Genomic DNA, 26,580 nt, shown 5'->3' with positions numbered 1-26,580 from the left:
AATGATTAATTGTTAATTAGAATTACACATTACGGCCAACACTGGTTGTCGGCTTCGGAGAGAGGGTGAAGTCATTTCTCACCTTCTGTACATGGATGACCTCAAATTATTTGCACCAAATAACCAAGATTTGAAGGAGCTACTGAAAACCACCGAAGTCTTCAGTAGTGCCATCAACATGGAGTTTGGTGTCGATAAATGTGCGGTTATGCATGTACAGCGGGGGAAGGTTGTAAATTCAACAAATTTACAACCTTCTGAGACAATGTCTTTCAGATCTATCTCTGAATCAGAAACCTATAAATACCTTGGTATGTCACAGTCGTTGGGTATTGAGGACGAGGGTATTAGACGGTCGGTGAAGGAGCGCTTTTTCAGTCGGCTCACAAAAGTTCTTAACAGTCTTTTGTCAGGAGGCAACAAAGTGCGCGCCTTCAACGCCTGGGTAATGCCCCTACTCACATACTCCTTTGGCATACTAAGGTGGACACAGACCGAGCTGGACGCCCTGGATCGGAGGGTCCGATCACTGCTCACCGCACATCGCATGCTACACCCACGCTCGTCAGTTATGAGATTGTACATCCCACGGAAATGTGGAGGCCGAGGCTTCCTAAACGCCAAGGATCTCCACAACCGCGAGGTGTACAATCTCAGGAATTATTTCCTTAACAACGAGTGTGGGATGCATCGTGATGTGGTGGCAGTAGACAGGAACCTCACGCCTCTCTCCTTGGCAAACGAGAACTGGCGCAAACCTGTGGTACTAAGTACTGCGGCTCGCAAGGCGGCATGGGAGAGTAAGGTGCTACACGGGCGGTTTTACAAGGCCCTCACGGGACCCGATGTAGACCTGCTCGCGTCGGTGAACTGGTTACGATTCGGGGACCTCTTCGGAGAAACCGAGGGTTTTGCCTGTGCAATTGCGGACGAAGTAATGATGACGAACAACTATCGGAAATATATCCTGAAGGACGGTACGGTCGACATTTGTCGGGCATGCCGCCGTCCCGGAGAGTCACTCAGGCATATCATTTCCGGTTGCTCTCATCTTGCTAACGGCGAGTACTTGCACAGACATAACCTCGTAGCCAGGATTATTCACCAGCAGCTTGCTCTTCTATACGGCCTTGTGGCCCGCGAAGTACCGTACTACAAGTATTCACCTGCGCCAGTTCTCGAGAATGGTCGTGCCACGCTCTATTGGGATCGATCTATCATCACTGACAGGACTATTGTAGCCAATAAGCCTGACATTGTGATAATAGATCGAGCGCAACGCCGGGCCGTGCTCGTTGACATCACCATCCCCCATGATGAGAATCTCGTGAAAGCCGAGAAGGACAAGTCCAGTAAGTACCTAGACTTGGCTCACGAGATAACCGCCATGTGGGATGTTGATTCGACGATCATTGTCCCGATAGTTGTATCAGCGAACGGTCTAATAGCGAAGAGTCTCGACCAACATCTTGAGAGACTCTCGCTAGGTGGTTGGATCAAGGGTCAGATGCAGAAGGCGGTGATCTTGGACACGGCGCGGATAGTCCGTCGGTTCCTCTCTCTGCAGCCCTGACCACCGGCAGCTTGGGCCTTGCCCCGCTGCTGGCGGCACCCTAGGTTAGGTTTTTTTATAATATGTTTATAAGTATTTTGTATTGTTTTTGTAAGTGTTTTTGTATTTTATTTTTATATCCATATTATAAATTAACCTAACTTAAGATGATAAATAAATAAAGAGAATAATAATAATAATAAGGGCACCCTAGGTTAGGTTTTTTATAATATGTTTATAAGTATTTTGTATTGTTTTTGTAACTGTTTTTGTATTTTATTTTTATATCCATATTGTAAAAAACCAACCTAAGAAGAGAAATAAATAAAAGAATAATAATAATAAGGACTCTGGATGAGGCGATTACGCAGTATCGCTCCACTCCCAACACTAGGCCACGATTACCACGTTTGCCTATGAATAGACGCAATCTAGCGCTAATGGGAGCCCTAAACGCTTTACTAGAGCCATATCTACGGACTAGTAAAGATTTAGATGATACGCACGCGATCATGTATTGCGGAGCCATCGCGGCGTGCCGTGTTGCACGAGTCAAGCTTCCGGACTCTGAACGTGCACCTAGGACCGACGGAGGTGCCCCCGCATGGCAAATACGGATCGAACGACGTATCAGCTCTTTTAGGACTCTTATTGCAAAGCTGATCTGCTTTAGGGGGGGGGCAATAACCGCCCCCGAGTAATGCGCTTTGTGAATCAGGCGTTCGTGGGGACGGGTATTAAGCCCCGCGACTATATTGCCAATATCACGGAGCGCATCGACTTTCTTAAGCAAAAAGTCTATGCATGGGCAAACCGTATTCGCCGCTACAGAGAGCGTGTGGATCGATTCCAGCAGAATCGTCTTTTCCAGAGTGACCAAAGGAAGGTGTACCGAAAGTGGGAGGAAACCATAGAATTAAGTAGTAGTAGTAGTACCGGTAGTACCACGGAAGCGAAGAATTACAGACCCATCACGTGCTTACCACACTCTATAAGCTCCTTACATCCATTTTGAGGACAAAAATCAACGCGCACATTGTCGCTAACAATATTTTGGCCCCCGCTCAAAATGGATGTAGGGTTGGGTCCCGTGGTACTAAAGAGCTCCTCCTCATAGACATGACCATTTGCCAACAAATCCGGCGGAACAAGGAGGCCCTTTCAGCCGCTTGGATTGACTATAAGAAGGCCTATGATTCGGTGCCTCATTCATGGCTGGGGAGGGTCTTAGAGCTGTATAAAGTTGATGCAGCTTTGAGAGCCTTTCTAAGCGCGTGCATGAGGCAGTGGACCACAGTCCTTCGTCAACCAGGAGGCGGGGATGACCGCCCTGGCCCGCAGGATTTCATAAGGATTGAGCGAGGAATATTTCAGGGTGATAGTCTGAGTCCCCTATGGTTCTGCCTAGCTCTGAATCCCCTCAGCACCCTGCTGAAGGATTTGGGTCTAGGTTGCCGGCTTCGGAGAGAGGGTGAAGTCATTTCTCACCTTCTGTACATGGATGACCTCAAACTATTTGCACCAAATAACCAAGACTTGAAGGAGCTACTGAACACCACTGAAGTCTTCAGTAGTGCCATCAACATGGAGTTTGGTGTCGATAAATGTGCGGTTATGCATGTACAGCGGGGGAGGGTTGTAAATTCAACAAATTTACAACCTTCTGAGACAATGTCTTTCAGATCTATCTCTGAATCAGAAACCTACAAATACCTTGGTATGTCACAGTCGTTGGGTATTGAGGACGAGGGTATTAGACGGTCGGTGAAGGAGCGCTTTTTCAGTCGGCTCACAAATGTCCTTAACAGTCTTTTGTCAGGAGGCAACAAAGTGCGCGCCTTCAACGCCTGGGTAATGCCCCTACTCACATACTCCTTTGGCATACTAAGGTGGACTCAGACCGAGCTGGACGCCCTGGATCGGAGGGTCCGATCACTGCTCACCGCACATCGTATGCTACATCCACGCTCGTCAGTTATGAGATTGTACATCCCACGGAAATGTGGAGGTCGAGGCTTCCTAAACGCCAAGGATCTTCACAACCGCGAGGTGTACAATCTCAGGAGTAGGTGTATATTGGGCATTCTAGATCATTTAACCCTTTCCTGCCTTAACGAGACAGAAACCAAGCTGTTCATAAGACCACTTTCAACAAAAACTTTCGTGTAACCGCATTTGGCCGCTCACTGCGTTCGCTCTATGCGTTTTACGAAAGTTTTTGTTGAAAGTGATCTTATAAACAGCTTGGTTTCTGTCTCGTTAAGGCAAGAAAGGGTTAAATGATCTAAAATATCCAATATACACCACGAAAGATTTAACAGTTTGCGTTTAGACACCTAGTGATCTCGATTCGTGTTTTAAAACACCCAATGCAACGTTATAAACAGTTATAATTGAATATCAGTTTCATTACACGAAAAAACGTTACATAGTGTAGACGTTACTAAATTAACAAGATATGAAGTTTATTAAGCAAGCACAGTCACTTGATTTACACAAAGACTATTTGATTTCTAATAAAACACGTTTACGTCATGGTAAACTTTTACCAAGCACCATTCGTTGTCTCATTTGCGGTCCATCTAACTGTGGAAAAACTAATTTAGTTATAGGTCTTCTTATGCACGAAAACGGATTAAGATTTAGAAATGTGTATGTTTATTCCAAAACTTTGTTCCAACCTAAATACTTATTTCTAGAAAAAGTACTTCAACAGGTGTCTGGAGTATCATTTTATAAATATAATGAAAACGAACAAGTCTTAAATCCAAATCAAGCAAAACCAGATTCAGTCATGGTATTTGATGATATAGCATGTGAAAAGCAAAACAACGTTAGAGATTACTTTTCTATGGGACGACATTCCAAAATAGATTGTTTTTATCTTAACCAAACATACACAAAAATTCCCAAGCAATTAATAAGAGATAATGCTAATCTTATTATACTTTTTAAACAAGACGAACATAATTTACGTCATGTACCTATATAACGAACATGTAAATACAGATATGTCTTGGCAGCAATTTAAAGAAATGTGCGCTAAAATTTGGTGTGCACCATATAATTATTTAGTAATAAATAAAGATTGTGAAAGAAATAAAGGATGCTACAGAAAGAACTTTGACACTTTTGTTATTCTTACTGAATAAAGACATATAAGAATAAACACAAAGTGTTGCTCATCATTTCAAATATTATCGTCTACAAAGTAAGGTCTTTATTCGCAGTAACTATGGAAAAAATGACTAAACAAGAAATTGTAAAATCAGCAAAGGCTGTTAAGTGAAAACTAAAATTGATGCGTGATATGACAAGTGAAAACCAAACATTCCTAGAGTCAGTTCTTAAGCCAATCACGCAGCCTCTCAATGAAATCGCAGAACGAAGCGGTATAAACGAAAAAACGAAAAATGAGTATGAAAAGAGTCCTGATTACCACAGTACACCAAAAAAACTGAAGTTGAATTATAGTGATACTAAACCAAGTTCATCTCATGATGAAACGGTTTTCGAACTAAATCGTTCGAGAACAAAATCTAAAGAACATCGTTTAGAAGGAAAAGATGTAAAAAAAAATGAATCAGATTTTGAAGAAGAAAGTGAATTAGAGGAAGATTATTCCAACAGCGACAGTGTTGCAACAGATGAGGAGACTTTCGAGAGTGTTTCCAGTTTAGATAGAAACTTTTCGTCTCCACTATCATTTTCTGCAAAGGCATTTGAAGATGTACCTTATGGAGTCAGACTAGACAGAGGAAAACTTATGATGGGGTTGCAGAGGGTTTACGTGGCAGATAAAACTATTACTATTAATGGACATGCTTTTCAAAAAACTCAAAGGCTTGTTCAAATGTTATTTAAGAAAATTCCGAATTTAAATTTAGTAACCGAAGACGATAAAGAAAACTACAAATTAATGTTACATCAGACTATCATGAGATCTTAAAGGCGAATATAAAAAACTGTTCACAATTCCCTGTCAACATTATATCAACGACTGTTATCAGGATAGAATGTGATATTGTGAGCGGATCATTTGTTAACGGAAAACCTAGTCATATAATTCATGAATTTGTTCCTAACGTACCGCCTGGATATCGAATCATAGAAGTTCCAAGAAATCTTATATATTTTCCTGTAAATCAAGATACCATAAGTTCAATTAATGTACGGATAGGGTAACGGCACCAGTGGTCAGCCAGGTACCAGTGGTCAGCCTTTTGAGCCGTTTATTGGTCATAAATATCTGGTATATTCGTTTAAACAAATCGCGAGTACTCAAATAGGAGCTTTGATTCCTTATTGGTTAATACGTCACACGACAGGTGCGGTGAGGGAACGGGGGAAGAAATATACTCGTTCATACAGGTGCTGTTTGTCGACGAGTGCAATAGTGTCATGTCCGCCATATTTTTTACTGCACGTGGTGTTCTCTTAACAGGCAAGGAAAACTGTGTTTTAATGTTAAAAGTTATTGTTTTTGTTAATGATTGGTTTATTTATTAGTTTATCTATTAAATTGCATTATATTTGAATGAAAATATCAATATTTCACTTATAAATTGAGGGGGCTGGCCACTGGATAACACTTTTTTCCAAAGAATCCAGTGTCCAGCCCCCCACGGCTGACCTTTGGGTTATTCGTTTATTTTATTATTTTCGAGCCAATGCGACCGTTAGGACCGTTAAGTTTACATTTTCAAATTTGGTTAGGCATGCCCTAGTCAATTTAAAGTGAAACCCAGTAGTCAGCCGCATTTGAAATAACGTTTTAATGCGGCTGAGCACTGGGTTTCGCGGATCCAGTACTTAGCCATTGACCTTGCTTGGTACGTCGCCGTCAAAATTATGTCCACATTTTTAAACCCTATCTCACTGAAATAAGGTTCAAAAGTGTATACATATTTTTGACGTTAACTATACACTATCATTTTGCTTTTTCCTGGTCGGTATATGACTTTGTTTATTAATGATAATTAGATCTGCATAGACTCGATTAATTATTTTTTACCGAATACCTACTAGGAACATAATTATATATTTCCTGATTTACCTCATTAATTTTTGACGAATTAATTATTAGAAAATAAATATTGCGATTCTTAGTTTGCAAGAATAGTGTTAGTTAATTAAGTACCTATGGCCAACAAATTTCGTGTCATAAGAATTGTATGTACCTATAAGATTTTTTTTATTAAATAAGTAAACAAGTAGGTAAGTAATACACATGTATATGCGAAAAAAATATAAACTAAAATGAAAAACTACAACTAACTACAATAACAATAACTAAAATAGTAATAAAAATAACTAACTAACTTTTACTTTTTGTAGTAACTTTTGTGTAATAAATAAATAAATTAAAAAAAAAGTTAATAGTGGGCTGGGTACGTAATACACACGGTTAACTTTACAAATTAAACCTTATTAAACTAGTGGCTCTGTGAGATATAGACCTCGCGAGCATACCTTAAAGCTGAACAAATGTATGACTCCGCCTTTTTGTAAAAAAAAAAAACAAATACCGACAAAAATATATATTTATTCACTGAACCTGCTCACAAAATTTCACGAGAATCGGTTGAGAATTGCGACCTGTAGAGGAGAACATGCGAACGTACGAAAGCATTTTTTGCCTTATCTGAAACGGAGACCTTCGCTAACGCTCGGTCAATTAATAAGCATTATATTTCAATCTTACATAAAAATAGATATTTGTATAACATTGTTGATTTTGATATATGCAAAAAATTATAAACTAAAATTAAAAACTACAACTACTTAACTACAATAACGATAACAAAAATTATAAAGAAATAAAATCTGAATATTTATTACCTCAAGTCTGTCTATAAGAAATAATAAATATTATAATATCGTTGATTTTGATATAAATATTAGTGATTTTGATCTAATTATTATGAATAGTTTATATAGGCTGAGTACTGGGTACACAGAGGCTGCTTACTGGATTTTGGAGGCTGACTACTGGAGAAAAGTGCCACTTTTTGTTTAAACTTAATTAGAGATATTATAAAGAGGATTGTTATTTTTTTTAATATTTTGTTTTAAAACTATGATAAACAATTGATCTAACCATGTCATTTGTTTAATTATCCGACTAATCCTGTAGAAATGCCGAACGTTCAAACTTAAAAAAGTCGTTATAAGGCTGACTACTGGTGCCTTTACCCTACTTGACGCAAAAAATCAACTAATTAATTTAAGAGGAGAAGATATTCAGTTATATTTCCATCTCAGAAAAAAGGTATAATGATAGACTTTAATAAAAAGTCTATGCAACTTCCTAAAAAAATCAGTTTACTACTGTGAAAAGGAAAACTACTGTGAAATTAACAAAGGAAAACGTAAAGTTTTTAAAACTTGTAGGATTATTAAAATGAGTAAAATACTCAGTGTGGCAGAGTCTTTTGCTGAAGACAATGCAATTGAAAGCTTTGAAGTTCATTCTTATAGACCATATGTAACAACGTTTAATAAAAACGATGAAATTCGAATACCCATTAATCAACAAGACCTATATATTTTACCGTCCGCTAGTACTTTATACTTAGAAGGCACCGTCAAGGTTATTAACAGGGAATCAAATTCAGAAGTGCAAAGCATTCAATTTACAAACAATTCATTTCTATTCCTGTTTCAAGATATTCGTTACGAATTGAATGGAGTTGAGATTGACAAAGTTAAAAATGTAGGTATCACTACCACTATTAAATCTTTGTTATCTATGAATAGTAATGAATCATCGATGTCAAAAGCATGGGGATGGGATTTGAACGGTACAAAAAATACTCAAGGTGGACGTTTTGCTGTATCTTTACCTTTAAACAAAATTTTAGGATTTGCTGAAGACTTCAACAAAATAATAATAGATTGTAAACATGAATTGATTTTATTGCGAAGCAATACTAATTTAAATGCAGTAAAACTGAATACAAACGAAGTGTTGGAAGATATTGTTATTGACAAAATCGTATGGAGAGTGCCACATATCAAGGTATCTGACCGTCAACGAATACAAATGTTAAAGTTGTTAGAAAAAGACCGTCCTCTGAACTTGGCTTTTAGAAATTGGGATTTATACGAGTATCCACTTCTACCTAAAACAACTAAACATACATGGGCAATCAAAACATCATCTCAGTTAGAAAAACCTCGGTTTGTGGTGCTAGCTTTGTCTACCGAAAGAAAAAATAAATCCGAAACCGATTTTTCTTGTTTTGATCATTGCAACTTGCGTGAAGTGCGTGTTTTTTTAAACTCCACTTATTTTCCATATGAAAGTTTAAACGTTAAATTCGAACACGACAATTTATGCAATATTATATGAACAATATACAAGATTTCAACAGTCATATCATGGACGTCGTGCTGAACCATTGTTAAATATACACGACTTTAAAAAATGTACTTTATATGTCTTGGACACTTCTAGACAAAACGATCGTTTGAAGTCAGGACCTATAGACGTAAGAATAGAAATTGAGAGTGATAAAGAAATTCCTGACAATACATCTGCATTTTGTTTAATATTTGACGACTGTATTGTGGAATATAAACCTTTAAGTAGTATTGTAAAAAAATATCATGAACTTAGATTATTATATTGCGGACATACAAGGCTTTAAAGATGCTCAGAATACATTCATTATTAAAGAGTTAGCTTTGGCTGCTGATGACTTTACTCTGGTATTTTCAATAAAGCCACCATTTCCTTATTCACGATTATCGCATGAAGAACGTAAACATGTGCGCTGGATTGAAAATAACTTCGGTTTTCGTTGGAGTGATGGACATATAAGTTATAGTCATTTCCAAAATATTATAATTCCCTATCTCGAAAATAAAAAAATATATGTGAAAGGTCTAGAAAAAACGAAATGGGTGCAAAATTTATGTGAAATCTGTTACGTTACTGATATTACAAAAAATGGCTGTCCGAATTTTGTAATACTTTATAATAAGTTTCTTAAGGAAAAAAGTAAAAGTACTTTATATCATGTTATCAATAAACACTACTCATTAAGAAATGTCATTTGTATCAAGAAATGGTATGATAATAATTGTACAATTAACATGAACTAATTATATTGTTTTATGATTGTTGATATATTTATATATTTCTTAGTTTAAGGATTTAGTTATAATAAAACATTTTTTTCATAGCATGCTTTTATTTATAAAATTGTTATTTGCGATTACAATCCCCGTTTATTAATTTCCTTAGATATCTTATTGATAATATTTTCCGTGGAGTCTAAAATTTCATCGACAGGGTTTTTAACAACATATTGTGCACTCATACTTAAAAACTCACTATCACTATCGTCTAATGAAAAATCAACTTGTTCTGTCATGCTCTCCGTGAAGTCATAAATCTTGATTTTTATTAAACGCTGACCTCTTTGAAACTCTTTGCAAATTACGTACGATGTTCGAGCCTGGTCTTTAAGTTTTTTTTAGATAATGATTCTCGTTTTTTGTTTTTGGGTTTAGTTTTTTTTGAATCTGCATTTTTTAAATCTTCATTTTTCCAATTTTCCATTCGTTGTGTAAACCCTTCCAAAGGGTCTTGCGCGTACACATTCGTATCGATGTCCTAAAGAATAAGACGAAATATATTAATTTATTAGTTGCCTACTTGTTTTATACTATGTAAGAAAAGATAAATAATAAATGGTCATCATAATACATAAGTACAATATAAATAGTACAAAGATAAAGATTAAGAAAATAAATAAAAAACAGGAAAGGCCTAACAGTACACGATAACTGTTACTATCAGTTACACAAAAAATAAATAAAAGTCAGATATAATTAAAACTTACATGATATAAAGGAAAACTATCCATTGCAACGACCAGCAGATTGAAGAATGTGGCTTCAAATGAAACTTCTAAGTCCCGCTGTAGTTGCCTCCTCTTTTGTCAGCAGCCCGAACAAGTCGAAAGATTCATTCCACGGTGATGGCTCCTCATTTCGTTTCACAAATCTATGTAAGAAATAGTATAAAATAAATAAATTGTCCCAAAATAAAATAATGGGTTCTTGAATTGTAGTCCCAAACGACCTTCATAGCTCCATCATTTTTTTTAATAAAAAAGTGACTAGATAAAAACTAGGTACTTAACGCCAACCAATTTTTTGAACAACAAAATTTCTCAAGAATCGAATGAAAAATGCTGAATTTTATACTAAATATTTCAAACAATGCTTACGTTTTAGAAGTAGACGCCTTCTGCTTTTTATTGTTAGAAGCTTTCGTGTCCCCTCCGCAGATCTGAAAAATATAAATATTAGTTAATAATAGTTCGTGATAATTTAACTACCTTTGTATATCGAAATCAGATAATTTAATTTTTCATTTACATGAAACACAAAGTTTAAATCACCTTTTCTGTGCAGGAGTCTTCTGTTTCTTTCCAGTCTGCTCGTTAAAAACCTCCTTTTCCTCTGAGTCCGATCTAAAGAATAAATAATATAAGAATTAATTATCACTCATAGAAAGAATATTTTTAATAGGAAACAAATAAAATTGTAACAATAATCATAATTACCTCTGTGCAAGGTCCTTAGTCTTGGAATTCTTCTTGCTTGTCATACAGGACATGTATTCGCAGGTTGAGTCATATTCTGAGTACGACCTGATAAAAAAACAAAATTGTTATTTAAACTACCTATATTTGCATATACTTTGCAAAATACAGTATTCAATAATTTAAAAAGAAGTTATGTAAAACTAAATGGTTAACTTACTTACATGGTCATTAAATTATTTGCACTGGAATAGTCTTCAAATTTAATCTTGATAGTTCTTCACCTCAGGATTGTCACAACAATAATGAATTATTTAAATTAAATTATAAAAATTTTAACTTCAACTTCAACTTCAACTTCAACATTTATTCAGCAAATAGGCCACAAGGGCACTTTTACACGTCAACATTGAATTTACATACAAGCAAAATAATTTTTACATCAACAATTATTAAATACAACTACAACTACCAAATCAAACTAACGTAATACAATTACTTAGAGATGTATAAGGTCTCTTAATGTCAAATTACATAAAAAAACTATAATAATAATATTAAAATAAAAACAAAACAGATACATGGAAAAAAATCTAAACGTATTTAGAGGTGTAAATGTCTCTAAGTGTCAGAACTAAAAAATAACATAGTTTATCAAATTATCCTTAGAGATGTATAGGGTCTCCAAGAGTCACAATCCTGTATGATTAACACATTACGAGAAAAAAAAAAACAATACGAGAACCGAATGAGGCGTCTCACTGCAATTAAATTAAAAAATAGAGTTACTAAATATATTCGTGTTAGCTTAAACAGACCCGTCTCCACAAACAGCACCCGTTCACGAGTACGACGCGTATCTCAGCCATCGCCTCCATCAACCTTCATTCGGGAAAGTGGCGACCCGATCACCATAACCTTGCCGTCAAACGCTAGGGTTGTCACAGTTATTTTAAGCCTTAACTTTACTGCATTTAGTTTTTTTATTTCATACTTCTTTTAAAGTATTTTTAATTTATAAAGACTTGTTTGAAATTTTATGAAATGGTTTAATAGCCTTTGGAAAAAAAAAATCATTTTTAAAATTAAAAAAATCGGGCTTATTGCTAGATCGCCTGTTGTTTACCTCTAAGTTAATCAATTTTATTCTCTGTACTAGTTTATATAGTATTGTATTGTAATAATGGGTGCTAATACTTTTGGACAAGGCTGTATAATTTACCTGTTGGTCCACTTCCCTGCTTGACCAAAATCTAGGTATAGCACGTAGATAATAACATCTCTGTAAGATCAAAATTGATGAAATATTGTGTTTAGTTTATAGTTCTAGTATTATTACGAGTTCAGTTTAACAATACAAAACCTTTTTTTTTTTTATAGAAAAACATTATGGGATTCAAATTTATAATTATAGACACTTTTTTTTTAAATTTATTATATAGACTTCCAGTTTGCATTCACAAAGGAAAGATAGACAAACATACATTCGTAATAAATGCTTCCCCTATTCCCACATTGCATCACACTAAGTTTCATGTTAACAACTCGTGTAAGTAATAAGAGTCTCAATCGCGGACCGACTCAAATGCATGCTCAGCGGTATGCACACCGGCAGGTTAAAGGTTCGAAATGTAATGGAGTAGAATTCCGCTCACATATAATAATATAACTTTTTTTTTTACCTTTTACATTGAAATTAAATAGTATTCGATTTTCTTATTGTAATTTAATTAAATTAATATTATATTATAATAATATTAATTTTTTTTTTATTACTATTGTAATAAATTTTACTGTATAAATTCATATTAATATGTAATAATCTGTATCACTTAAAATGCAATAATCTAACCTTTTTAATTCGAAAATCATCATCATCATCATCAGCAGTAGCATTATATCATCCTAATGTCTTTATTATCAAAATAGAATAAAAATTATAAAAATATTGTTTAACTATTCTTTATATAATGTAATTTAGTTTTATACTTAATTACATAAAATATTATTATATAGGGTAAGGTAAGCTCTACAAATTATAGAGAAATCGACGATGAAATTTTAAAAAATGTTTTATAATAAGTCTCTATTTGTTATGTCAATTTTATTATTATTTATTTATAAAGGCTTCTAATAGTTTTTCATAAAATAATAGAGAAATGTAAGACCGTAAAGTAAATATTATATAGTTGTATTATCGACTCCATGGATATAAACAACAATCTTTTATCGAGTAGCTCAAATGCGTGCTCAGCAGACCTACAGGTTCGAAATGTAGAAGAGTAGACATTCCTCTCTCATAAATTTATTTTTACATTTTGTATCTAAATAGAAAATAATATAATAATCTGTATCACTTAAAATGCAATAATCTAACTTTTTAATTCGAAAATCATCATCATCAGCAGTAGCATTATATTATCCTAAATGTCTTTATTATCAAAATATTATAAAAATTATAAAAATATTGTTCAATTATTCTTTATATAATGTAATTTAGTTTTATACTTAATTACATAAAATATTATTTTATACGGTAAGGTAAGCTCTACAAATTATAGAGAAATCGATGTAGAAATTTTAAATAATGTTTTAAAATAAGTCTCTATTTGTTTTGTCAATTTTATTATTATTTATTTATAAAGCCTTCTAATAGTTTTTCATAAAATAATAGAGAAATGTAAGACCGTAAAGTAAATATTATATAGTTGTAATATCGACTCCATAGATCTAAACAACAATCTTTTACCGAGTAACTCAAATGCGTGCTCAGCAGACCTACAGGTTCGAAATGTAGAAGAGTAGACATTCCTCTCTCATAAATTTATTTTTACACTTTGTATCTAAATAGAAAATAATATGGTATTCGATTTTCTTTATTTTTTAATAAATATGTTTTATTGCTAAAATAATCTGATTTAATTTTTTTAAATTCGAAAATGATAATTATCGTCTTATCATTTATATAATATGTTTATATTTATAATATAATAAAATCAAATTATAATGAGTGTAATCTATCATTGTAATTTGATTTTGTTTTATATTTCATTACATAAAAAAATATCTTCAAATCACAGAGAAATTAATTTTATAATTTGATATAGTGTTTGTTTTAAGTTTGTCTTTTAAATAGTGTTTTGTAGTAAAATCTTATCTATTTGTTGAAAACCTCTCTTTTTGAAAAATTAAAGAAATATAAGTCTGTAAAAATATATACATATAATTGTAACGTCGACTCCATGGATCTAAACAACAATCCTTTATTGACGTCATACATAAATTAATTGAGTTTACCAATCAGAAGCTCTGTCCTACATCGCGCTTTTAAAGTTTTTGCAACTAACTGCATATATACATTTTTCAATTATGATTTGTCGGAGATCCCGCTGCTGTCAACCGGAGCTAGCTGGGTGATCCTAGCACACAAGTTTCTGCCGGGGACTACCTCCCTGGGACTTGCGTCTTGACATGAAGGCTGGCCACCTTTGTGTTGAGCTGTGCTATTAACCAAACATGCAATCGAACGAACAGGAGAATCCATCACTATACCGGTTGATAGTGTAAGGAGGACCCTAAGCAAAGTACGTCAAACGCGGCTTTCTGCCGGGGACCGCCTCCCTGGGAGCTGCATCATGTCATGAGATTGGCCAACTCTATGATGTGTTGTACTTTATCACACACGGCAATCTAAAGTCTAATTTGTACTATAGACTGAAGAATGCTGTCAGATCCTCTGCCAGGGCTCATACGCCTTGGGGGTCTACGTGTTCACAGAGACTGATCATTTCTGTGACATGGTGTGTTTTGTTGCTTTTAACAATTGGTAAGTCTTATTTAGAAATTAAGTTCAGTAAAAAAAAATATCAATATCAAGATTTGTAATAATCACGTTTTATGATCATAGATTATTCTGATTCGGCTGTAATGCGTATTATCTAAGCATGTGACGTTTGTTTTCGTCAAAGTAAAGAGTGTTTTTTTTAAGTAACGTTAAAAATTGATAAGTGTAATTGAGAAATTAATTTCAGTAAGTAATAAATACATCAATTGAGATTTTATAAATAAAAATTATTTACACAGGTCATACTGATTCGATTGTAAAGCGTATTCTGATTTAGTATCTAAGCGTTTGACGTTTGTTTTAGACAAACCATGTTAAGGCATTACAATTATAAAATATTTAATGTCAACGTTTAGGTTTTAAGCCCTTCAGTACAACCTGTGTCCTTAAGGCTCATACCCTAGTCCAACAGAGGACTGATGTACCTTACATCCTGTACTTCGATTAAATATTTAAGTTTAAATGCTTTGACATTTTGTGTCTGTAAACTGCTACTTGACTTAAACATTCCTTATTTAAAACAATTTAAACGCGAATCGAGATCTCTAGGTGTCTAAGGGCAAACTGTTAAATCTTTCGTGGTGTATATTGGATATTTTAGATCATTTAACCCTTTCTTGCCTTAACGAGACAGAAACCAAGCTGTTTATAAGATCACTTTCAACAAAAACTTTCGTAAAACGCATAGAGCGAACGCAGTGAGCGGCCAAATGCGGTTACACGAAAGTTTTTGTTGAAAGTGATCTTATGAACAGCTTGGTTTCTGTCTCGTTAAGGCAGGAAAGGGTTAAATGATCTAGAATGCCCAATATACACCTACTAAGGTATTAAATTAAAAAACAACAAAACAAATTTCAGTGTTTTTAAAAATTCATCCCCCGAGGTGGTGAAAAAGGGATTGAAAGTTTGTACGGAGATCAAATATTTTTTAGAGTGCGGGACTTGAATCTTTGTATAAAACCATATTATTAATTATCAAGAAAAGTAATATCAGCGTTTTCAAAAATTCATCCCTTAAAAGGGTTATAAAGGGGTTGAAAGATTGTATAGGGTTTAAATTTTATTTTAAGCTACGAATTTGTAACTTCGTAAAAAGTTATTTCATTAAAAGAGAAGAAAACTAATGTTAGCGTTTTTCAAAATTCAACATTTAAGGTGGTGAAAAAGGGGTTGAAAATTTGTATGGAGGTCAATATTTTTTGTAAGTACGGGACTTGAATCTTTGTATAATAACATATTATTAGAATACGATAAAAGTAATTTCAGCGTTTTCAAAAATTCATACCCTATAAGGGTCCAAAAGGGGTTGAAAGTTTGTATAGGGTTCAAATTTTATTTAAAGCTAGGAACTAAACCTATTCAGCGTTTTTAAAAATTTATCCCCCGAGGAGGTGAAAAAGGGGTTGAAAGTTTGTATGGAGATCAAATATTGTTGAGAATGCGGGACTTAAATCTTTGTATAAAGCCATAGTATTAGAACACAAGAAAACTTATTTCAGCGTTTTTAAAAATTCATCCCATAACAGGGTTAAAAAAAGGTTGAAAGATTGTATAGGTTATAATTTTATTTACAGCTAGGAACTTGAAGCTTCGTAAAAAGGTATTTTATTGAGAGAAAAGAAAACTAATTTCAGAGTCTTTGATAATTCATCCCCCAAGGTGGTGAAGGGGGTCGAAAATTTGTATGGAACCCAAATATTTATTGGAGTGCGGGACTTGAATCGTTGTATAAAGGCATATTATTACAATACAAGAAAAGTAATCTCAGCGTTTTTAAAAATTCATCCCCTAAAAGTTTAAACAGGGGTTGAGAGTTGGTAGAGGGTTCAAATTTTATTTAAAGCTAGGAACTTCAAACTTCGTAAATAGGTAGTTAGGTAGTAGGTTTTATTAAATAGTGGACTTGAAAATCTTCTGGGGGTTGAGAGAGATTATATCGAGATTATCGAGAACAATTTTATTCAGTTAGGGGCTTGAAACTTCGTAGCCAGGTTGTGAAAGACAAATCTTATGCGTTGTATAATAATTAACAAATGATTAACCGTCCCTACTGCTATCTTTTGCTGCATAATGTTCTAAGCTAATGTAGAATTTATAACCACCAATATACAAATCCACGCGTACGAAGTCGCGGGCAACAGCTAGTTAATAATAATTTCATTTAATTTTGTGCAGACTTTATCCTTCACTTTAAAACGACCTGACAATTTAATATTTTTTTTTTACTGTGTCATACTTATTGAAAAAAAGTATCTGTTAAGATTCTGATCGGTTGTATAAATTCTATCTTTAAGATATGTCACTTCGAAAACACTGTTATAAACCTAACCTAAGTGACTGGTAAAACCTAACAAATATCTATTTATATTAATCGTATGATAAATAAGAAATAATTTGAATATTAAAATACAGAGGACGTATAAGGGCATTGAATAAAACTAGTGGCTCTGTGAGCTGTAGACCTCGCGAGCATAGCTTATTGGGACCGTGCACGATGACAGCGCCACACAGCGGTTTGATCAATCAACAATACAAAGATTTTAATTTATTAAAAAAAATACGAAGTTAAAGTGAAAAAAAAATACAAAAAGTTATGTCTTACTGGGGATCGAACCCAGACTTTCTGTGTGCAAACAAAAAAAGCGATTGTTCTTAGCTAAGCTGACGGAATTCGGCTACTCATTCTCGAGTACAAACTAAATATCTAATTACCGCCTAAACCAGCAATACAATTTTTCTGCATTTTTGCCATTTACATATGTAAATATGTCTCAAAAAAGAAAATACTCTTATGATATCGATACCAGGGATGTTGCGAACATCCGCATCCGCATCCGCAACCGCGGAACTTCCGCATTATTTTCAACATCCGCATCCGCATCCGCATCCGCATAAAATCGATGCGGAGCTTATGCGGATGCGGATGTCGAACAAGTCGGTACAGGAACGTCTTAGCGGCGGCTAAGTGCTAGGTAATTTCGTAATTACCTATAACGAAATCGTCTAGATCCAGAAAAGGCCAAGTTACTGTTTATTAAATATAACGCACCTATATTCTTGTTCAAATACTAAACGTTTCGTTTTTTTTAAATAAAAAAATACTAAAAATGTAATATTTGACGTTTTCTAAGTACCTAATCTTGACATCCGCATCCGCATCCGCAGATGTGAGCCTTTAAAAATCCGCATCCGCATCCGCATCCGCGGATGTAAAAAAATCGGCATCCGCAACATCCCTGATCGATACGACTATTTGTTTAAGCACTAGGTATCACAACTCCTCCATTTTTGAAAATTTCCAAAAACGGGAACGACAAAAAAAATTTACTTTACAAGAATCGGTTGAGAATTGTGACCTGTAGAGGAGAACATCCGGACATCCAAAAGCAAAATGCCCGAGTCAAAACGTAGACCTTCGCTACGCTTCGGTCAATAAATGAAATTCTTCGCTTAACTGTTTACGGTTAGCAAAGGTCACAAAACTGACGATAAATATCAAAACCGTAACAATTAAATTAACAAACTCGTAACTAAACTGACAGCTGAACGTGACTTGACCTATCTAACTTAAGTCACGCTATAAGTTAAAAGTTCAAACGTAGTCTTTAATGAAGGCCTCAAAAACCGCTTTCGATTTGATTTTATTTATTTAAGCTGAGAAAGAAATAAGGTTAATTCGACGTGTCGAAATTTATCTAACAAAACTGCTTTTCAAAGTTTTAATAATTAATCCCCTTTTTTCTATTTAGATATTAAATAAATCGTCGTTTACCTAAATCACTTACTATGTATGTTGGTAATTTGGTGGGGAAGGTAATAATACTGATGATGAATATGTTTAAGGTATTAAACACAAGAGTCCTACTTTTAAGTACTACAAAATTAACATACCAGTAACATAATTCATCAGTCATCCTTTCAGAAAGGTGCCACTCCGCAGCGTCTCACAGGCACGGCAGTTTCTGCGTCGCAAATTCTTTTTAGCTACTTGCTGCTGTTGTCCATAAAAAGCGCCAAGCTTAGTACACCAAATACCGTGATTCACCTGGGGTTTTCACTGAAAGTGAACCGCCAGTGTCCTCGTTTCAAGTATAGCGCAGCTTAGGCCCTGGTCTCCTATTTTATGCTGTACGCGGCGTCTGGCGTCAGCGTCAACGTTTTTGAACAAAAAAGACGCTGACGTCGACGTCTAAAACAGACCACAACAGTACATCTCTATAGTAAGCATCGTAATAATAAGTAAGCATCGTAGCGAATTATAATAGCTGTCTAAGTAAATAAGGAGAATCCCCACTTCCATGTAAATAAGCAAATTTAAATATCAAACTCAAAATGAATAATCAATATTATTTCTATTCTATAGGAGAATCCCCACTTCCATGTAAATAAGCAAATTTAAATATCAAACTCAAAATGAATAATCAATATTATTTCTATTCTATAGGAGAATCCCCACTTCCATGTAAATAAGCAAATTTAAATATCAAACTCAAAATGAATAATCAATATTATTTCTATTCTCATTACTGCCTAATATCACTGTTTGGTGTATAAATTAGGCATAACTTGTCGTTAGTTATTTATTTACCTTGATTCATAATTATGTAAAAGTACTAAATCAATAACTGGATACTATTTAATCAACAGATGTAATTGAAAATAAAACTGTTTATTAAAGTCAATAATCCTATTTATTCACCTTATCATCAACAACTAATAAATATAATTACTAAGAGTTATTATTCACTAAGAGATGATTGAATTAATTAATCCATCTAATTAATCAAGCAAATACTTAATTATTATAATACATATTATTAAATATCAACATAGTATTTACTTAACTTTCAATATTCCTTTGGCGACGATTAACTCAGTGCTGATGCTCAAAGCAGAATGACCAAAAATGGATCGGTCGGTCCCTTTTATACCCATTTCTACCTGGCAACTGGTTAATCATGCCACTTGTCATTCGATAAGTGACGTCACAGAAGTAGTTTCTCATGTACCTCGTCCATTTATCGAATTATGGAGAATAAAACTATTAGAACATATTTTCATTAAATTCCGTTATAATTACTAATCAGTAATATAAATACATAATAAATCACTTAAAAGTAATGTACAAATCTTAGTAGTAGGTTAACTACTATTTTAAAGTTACCACTACCCCTGTTTCTCTTATCAACCGTGGTTTCGTATCGTACCCACATAAATTACCAATTGTAAACTTCACGTGAAGTTGTGTTTAAGTGTTTAAACATCTCTAAGTAATTGTATTACGTTAGTTTGATTTGGTAGTATATTATGTTATATTATAAATTGTATTTATGTTATATTATAAGTGTTTAAATAATTCAATATATTATCAACATTGGACTTCAAAGAGAAACAGGTCAGTTTCGTAAGTAATACAATATGTACATAGGATAATAATATTCTAACACAGGCGCTACCCTCTCCAAACATAGGTACCTACTTTTCTAGATATCACCACCTTCTGCCTGGCAGCTAGCTTACGTTTGGGGGCATCAACAAACCAGCCACATCGCTGTCAATGCGGCGCCATGGTGGACATACTGGGCCACCATGGCCTCTCTTGTGTCCGGAACGCTGGTAGAATCCCCCGCCACGCCAGCCTTAACGACGTCATCCGAAGGGCCCTTGTCAGTGCCAAGATACCGTTGGTCCTAGAGCCCAACGGTCTGGCCAGGGTCGATGGCAAGAGGCCTGACGGAATGACGCTGGTGCCTTGGAGTATGGGTCGGCCACATGTCTGGAACGCTACCTGCGTAGATTCCCTGCCGCCATCCCATATTCCAAGCACCAAAGTTGGCGCTGGTGCGGCCGTATCCTCAGCCGAAAGCCTCAAACGTCGCAAATATGCGACACTAGGTAGTAGCTACATATTTGCATTTTGACTCATTTTGCGTTAGAAAATTGTGGTTTTGACATTTCGCAATAACAATATTTGTTTATTTAATGGTCATCGAAAGAATTTATGATGTTATATGTCAGTAAAATAGCATCCTCAACAACACCAATGATGAATGAACACATGTGTACAAGCTTGACAAAAGAAATAGTTACATCTTTAAACACGTTTATCTCAAAATGGCGAATATGTGGGTTGACACAGTTTTGCCTAATAACCATTAAATAATAAATTTTAGCCAGGCCCAGAGTGCGAGAGCGGCACCTACAACACCTCGCTCAACTGTAAAAAGAAAATAAAAAGGCATTTAGCGTCGTATCATAAAACGAGGAGGAGATATTCATTATTTTTTATTATACAATAGTTTTTGTAGTAACGAAACGGCCAAGCCACATATTTTAACTAAGGTGTAGAGTTAGTGAAGTTAGGGCTTGTAGAGTTAGAAGTTGGTTAGAAGCTTGGCTCTACAAGAGCTCTGATAAACTTTTTCTCAGTGCGAGCCTTATGGTTTCGTCTTGGCAACATTTTACATGAAAATGTTTTTGGTGGGATTTCAGTTCTTTTTGTCAGTTGCTTAATGACTATCTTCCATCTCCTAATTTAAAGGGCCCCCAACCCTTTAATTAATTTACTATTAAAAACTGCTTTTTACTGATTCCCCTTACAAAGTTCAACCCCCTTTTCCCCCAAACGTCCTTTTTCATCTCCTTTTCACCATAACGTGGTGATTTTGGGATTTTTGAATTTTTTGTTGTTTGTGTACTAAGAGGTTCAGGAAGTACCCTAAAGGTTTTCATGATCATTAGTGAGTGAGTGAGTGAGTCAGTGACGAAATCGGGGTTTTTTAGATATGAATAAAATTTAAAGTATAAGAGCTATTCAATTGTAATTTTTTATCCTTAATAGCACTATTGACATCATATCCCGAAATTTTGTTTATCTGATATTATTCAAACCCAAGTTATGAGGGTTCAAAAAAACGAGGAATCGCTTCGTGAGACGGTAAGTGCCCTTGCGCTTCGCCCGCTCATCTTGGCGGGGGCATTCCCGTGGCCCCAGATAAATTTTCATTCATTCATTTAGTTTAGAGGTACAAAGCCAACTATAGTTGGGAATTACCTGTCTTACAATCCTTAAGACCTCTATGATATGCCTAGTTTTCTTGAGATATTTAGGTAGCTATTTTATAGTCGAGTGCGCTCAGGGCATAAAAAGGTCAACTACGGCGTTCTCTGAATAAATGATTTCTTTTGGCAAAATTAATCTTTGTGTTCCTAAAATGTATTTAAGAAGTGGAGCCACCCAGATTTTTGATGCAGGTTGGGGGGGGGGGGGGGGTGGGGGAGTTTTAAGCGTCTCCGACGTCTGAGGTTAATAATTCATTCTGTCATGTTTAGCCGTGTGGTGGCCGGCTTTAGAATAGCGCCAACCCTCACATAGGATAAGGGTGTCGTAGGAGGCGACTAAGTCCACAAATGAAGCAAGAAGGTATTTCGTTACAGGGGAGATGGTCGTCCTCTTAGCATTGGTTTGCAATCCATCTAGGAGAAGGATACTCCAAAATAAAACCCGGAATGGAGTTTCCGTAAGGCGCGAGTAGGGTCCAACCTGAAATAAGCGGCAGATTCCTGCAGCTGACCTGTCTCCATACGTATTGGCTCGCCTTTCCTGTGGGATAAGACAGTGAAGCCGAGAGGGTAATGCAGGTGCTGGGCATCCCTGCGTTTCCTTAATTTCGTCCCAGGCGGTGTAATAGGATATTTCTCCGGTTTTACACCATAAATCGTCTGCATTAGACGCTAAGGCCAATGATGATGATGTTTAGTATAATTTTCAACTAAATCAAAGATGTAGATGTAGATTTGCGAGCATATGTATGTAGAGTCTGTGCGGAAAGAGAAGAGTCGTGGAATGTAAGGGAGCCCATACATTTCACAACTCTTATCTTTCCGCACAGACTGTAGATTTAAGTACTTTTTTAGCGAAATAAAAAGATTTTTTTTTCATCCAAATCGGTTCAGCGGTTATTGAATCCCTATACAAATTTGCATCTCCCTTTTCACACCCTTAAGGGATTATTTTTGAGATTAAAAGTATCCTAGTTTAGTTATCCTAGTTTTCCGTGGGACGCATAAACTATCTCTATACCAAATTTCCACCAAATTGGTTCAGTAGTTTATGTGTAGGTTATATTACAACGTATTGATTTTATAAAAATAATTTTGAGAACAGTTTTTCTGACAGATCAACAGTGGCGCCAACTGGTGAGCAAAAACACGCTCATGCTCAAAATCGATCATAAATATTTCAATTTCAATTTATTTATTTCCTTTAAATACGATTTTCACTTTTCCCTCGTTCTGCTTCACCGCGCTCAAAGACAAACATCCGTTACCCTTCACACCCGTGCAGCCGCCTGTGCTGTTAGCCCCGCCACGCCACCTTGCCGGTGGTCTAAATACTCTAGATAGTATAACCCCTCAGCATCTTAAAGGCCGAACCAGCCCACTAATGGGCGATGCTGGGGAGTCATTACTTAAGGAGCTGACCGTTTTGATTAATTTAATGCTATCAGGTAAAATATGCAGTGAAATAGTCCCTGTCCTTTATGGCGCCAATCTGATACCTTTTAAGAAAAAAGACGGCGGTATCCGTCCCATTGCGGTGGGAAGTTTAATACGACGGTTCGCCTTAAAATTATGTTGCAGCGCGTTTCGTAACTGACTCACGGACAAATTTCAATCCAAACAGCTTGGTTTCGGTGTCAGAGGCGGGTGCGAAGCCGCTGTACACGCCACACGTTCATTCCTGACCCATTCAAACTTCGAAGTCTAAGTTAAACTTGACGTCAAAAATGCGTTTAAGTATTGATCGAAGTATTACACTTCTACAGGAATTAAAAAACGAAATCCCGGAGATTCTTGATTACCTAACGCAATGTTATGGTACTCCATCTAAACTAATGTTTGGCGAAAAAGAAATCACCTCAAGTGTTGGATGCCAGCAGGGCGATCCCTTAGGGCCTATTATAATAATAATAATAGCAGCAATAGAACTGTCACATGGACGTAAGGTGAAAAATGTATTCACTATTCATTATTTTTTATAATACAACAGTTCTTGGAGTAACCAAACGGCCAAGCCACATATATTTTGACTAAGGTGTAGAGTTTGTGAAGTTAGGGCTTGTAGAGTTAGAAGCTTGGCTCTACAAGAGATCTGATAACTTTTTGTCAGTGCGAGCCTTATGGTTTCGTCTTGGCAACATTTTAGATGAAAATGTTTTTGGTGGGATTTCACTTCTTTTTGTAAGTTGCTTCCATCCCCTAATTTAAAGGGTTGCGCATGTGATTTAAATACCTAATATTAAAAATCCTGAAATACGTACCTGGGGGCATAATCTGCTTTTTACTGATTCCCCATACAAACTTCAACCCTCTTTTTCCCCTAACGCCCTTTTCCACCCCCTTTTCACCCTTACGGGGTGATTTTGGGGTTGAAAACTATTATATGCCATTCCCCATTACAAAAATTATCTGCATACCAAATTTCAACTAAATCGGTTCAGCGGTTATTGATTTCCCATACAAAATTCCACCCCCCTTTTCCCCCCCTTAGGGGCAAAAAACTTCAAGTTCTTGAATTATTTTGTTGTTTGTGTACTAATACTATCTTACATACCAAATTTCAGTGTTCTAGGACTTCAGGAAGTACCCTAGAGGTTTTGATGATCAACAGTGAGTGAGTGAGTCAGTGACGAAATCGGGTTTTTTTAGATATGAATAAAATCTAAAGTATAAGAGCTATGCAATTGAAATTTTTTATGTTTAATAAGTCCACTATTGACATCATATTCCGAGAATTTTGTTTATCTGGTATAATCCAAACCCAAGTTATGAGGGTTAAAAAAAACGACGAAGCGCTTCTAGAAAAGGTAGGTAGTGCCCTTGCGCTTCGCTTTGCTCGTCTTGGCGGGGGCACTACCGTGCCCCTAGATTACCTCAAGTGTTGGATGCCAGCAGGGCGATCCCTTAGGGCCTATTATAATAATAATAATAATAGCAGGGCAGCTTGTGGCGAACTGTTGGGGAGTAACGACCCCACGGACCCGAGTGCTCCCGAGAGCCGGTCAGGGTCTCCGGCGTGTCTTCGTCGGTCGGAGTGGACTCCAAGGGGACCCGCAGGACTCTCAGCTCTGGCTTGCCTTAATTGGCCGTCCAGAGAGGAGTCGTTAGAGCTATATGCTCCAGGGGTGGAAGTGAAAGATGCATAAGACGCGAGTTGGCACAGTGGCTGTTAACAGTCACTGGGTAGAAAGCAGCGCACACCTCTCGACACCCCTGAGCCGCTCACACCGATGTTGCTCCCGGTTGTCTTCGTGACGGCAGTTTCAGGGGCCCATCTAGTGCGCGGCAAGTCAACACCTGCCTCGATAACTTGCGTAAACATTGTTATGGCAGGTGTCCGTACGTCTTTGTAATAACCCAGTCTCATAGTCCACCCAAACTTCTGTTCTCTTTTTCTACAATAGTCCCAATGCCTGCTGAGATCGGTTCATGGGTGTCTATTGTAGCACCTGTGAACGGGTTCCAGCAGGCGTTCTACATGACATAAAAGCTCTCCAAGGGGCCTCTACGTGTTGGATCTGTGTCCCCACGCAAACCTATCAAAAAACCGGGATTACAGGCCCGTGATATCCAAGGAGATACAAATAATAATAATAACCCCGCGGGGGCAGCTTGTGGCGAGCTGACGGTGAGTGGCGACACCGCGGACCCCTATTCCAGAGGGCCCTGTCATCTGGCCCTCGCCTCTGTGCTTGCCTTGATTGGCTGGCCAGAGTGGAGTCGCAAGAGCGGGACCTATGCTCCAGGTTGGAAGTGTAAAATGTCATAACGCCGGCGGCCCGCTGAACGGATTACCGGGATCTTGCTACCGCAGACTCACCTCTCGACAACCTTACAGCCGCTCCGAAGTGTTGCCCTGTTGTCGCAGTGTGCGTGCGGCCATTGCGGGGCCCACTAAATGAGTTGGCGAGTCACCACCTGTCTTACACAATTTTGAGACTGATTGTCACGGCAGGTGTCCGGTAGTCTCTCCCATAGCCCATTATCCAGTCCAACCAACTTTCAAATCTATAGCCCATGACCTTAGTTCCCATCGCAGCACAAGAGTGCTGCACTGCAATAGTCTTTGCACCTGGCGGGGACCATCTCCGGATGTATCACATTATGCGTTCGGGGATGGTATCCGCCACGTGTATCCCTTGCTTTTAGATTAAAGTGTCTTAAAGGGCCTCTGCGCTGTTGGCTTCGGCCCCACGTACGCCTCCCAAAGGTCCGGGACCCCATGGTCCCGAGATATGGAAAAGACATACAGACGTGTTTTTATATTTTACTTTTATATTCATATTATAAATCACCTAGCCTAAGAGTTCAAGTAAATAAAGAGAATAATAATAATATCGAAGGCGGTGATCTTGGACACGGCGCGGATAGCCCGCCGGTTCCTTTCTCTGCGGCCCTGACCACCGGCAGCTTGGGCCTTGCCCCGCTGCTGGCGGCACCCTAGGTTAGGTTTTTTATAATGTGTTTATATTTATTTTTTATTGTTTTGTAAGTGTTTTTATATTTTACTTTTATATTCATATTATAAAAAAACCTAACTTAAGATGAAAGATAAATAAAGA

At 36.4% G+C, this 26,580-nt stretch overlaps 1 protein-coding gene across 1 annotated transcript; it reads left to right on the top strand.

Annotated features, from left to right (window-relative positions):
• Window positions 1–212: 212 nt before the first annotated feature.
• On the top strand, window positions 213–26,580 carry LOC134659602 (uncharacterized). The gene is made up of 2 exons (XM_063515278.1): window positions 213–1,663; window positions 26,512–26,580. Exon 1 carries the CDS (start codon window positions 266–268, stop codon window positions 1,571–1,573), a length of 1,308 nt encoding a protein of 435 aa, XP_063371348.1. The 5' UTR covers window positions 213–265; the 3' UTR covers window positions 1,574–1,663; window positions 26,512–26,580.

The sequence above is a fragment of the Cydia amplana genome, chromosome 25 (assembly GCF_948474715.1).
Source record: "Cydia amplana chromosome 25, ilCydAmpl1.1, whole genome shotgun sequence".
Classification (NCBI taxonomy): Eukaryota; Metazoa; Arthropoda; class Insecta; order Lepidoptera; family Tortricidae; genus Cydia; species Cydia amplana.
This window is presented reverse-complemented; position numbering and strand designations above follow the sequence as displayed.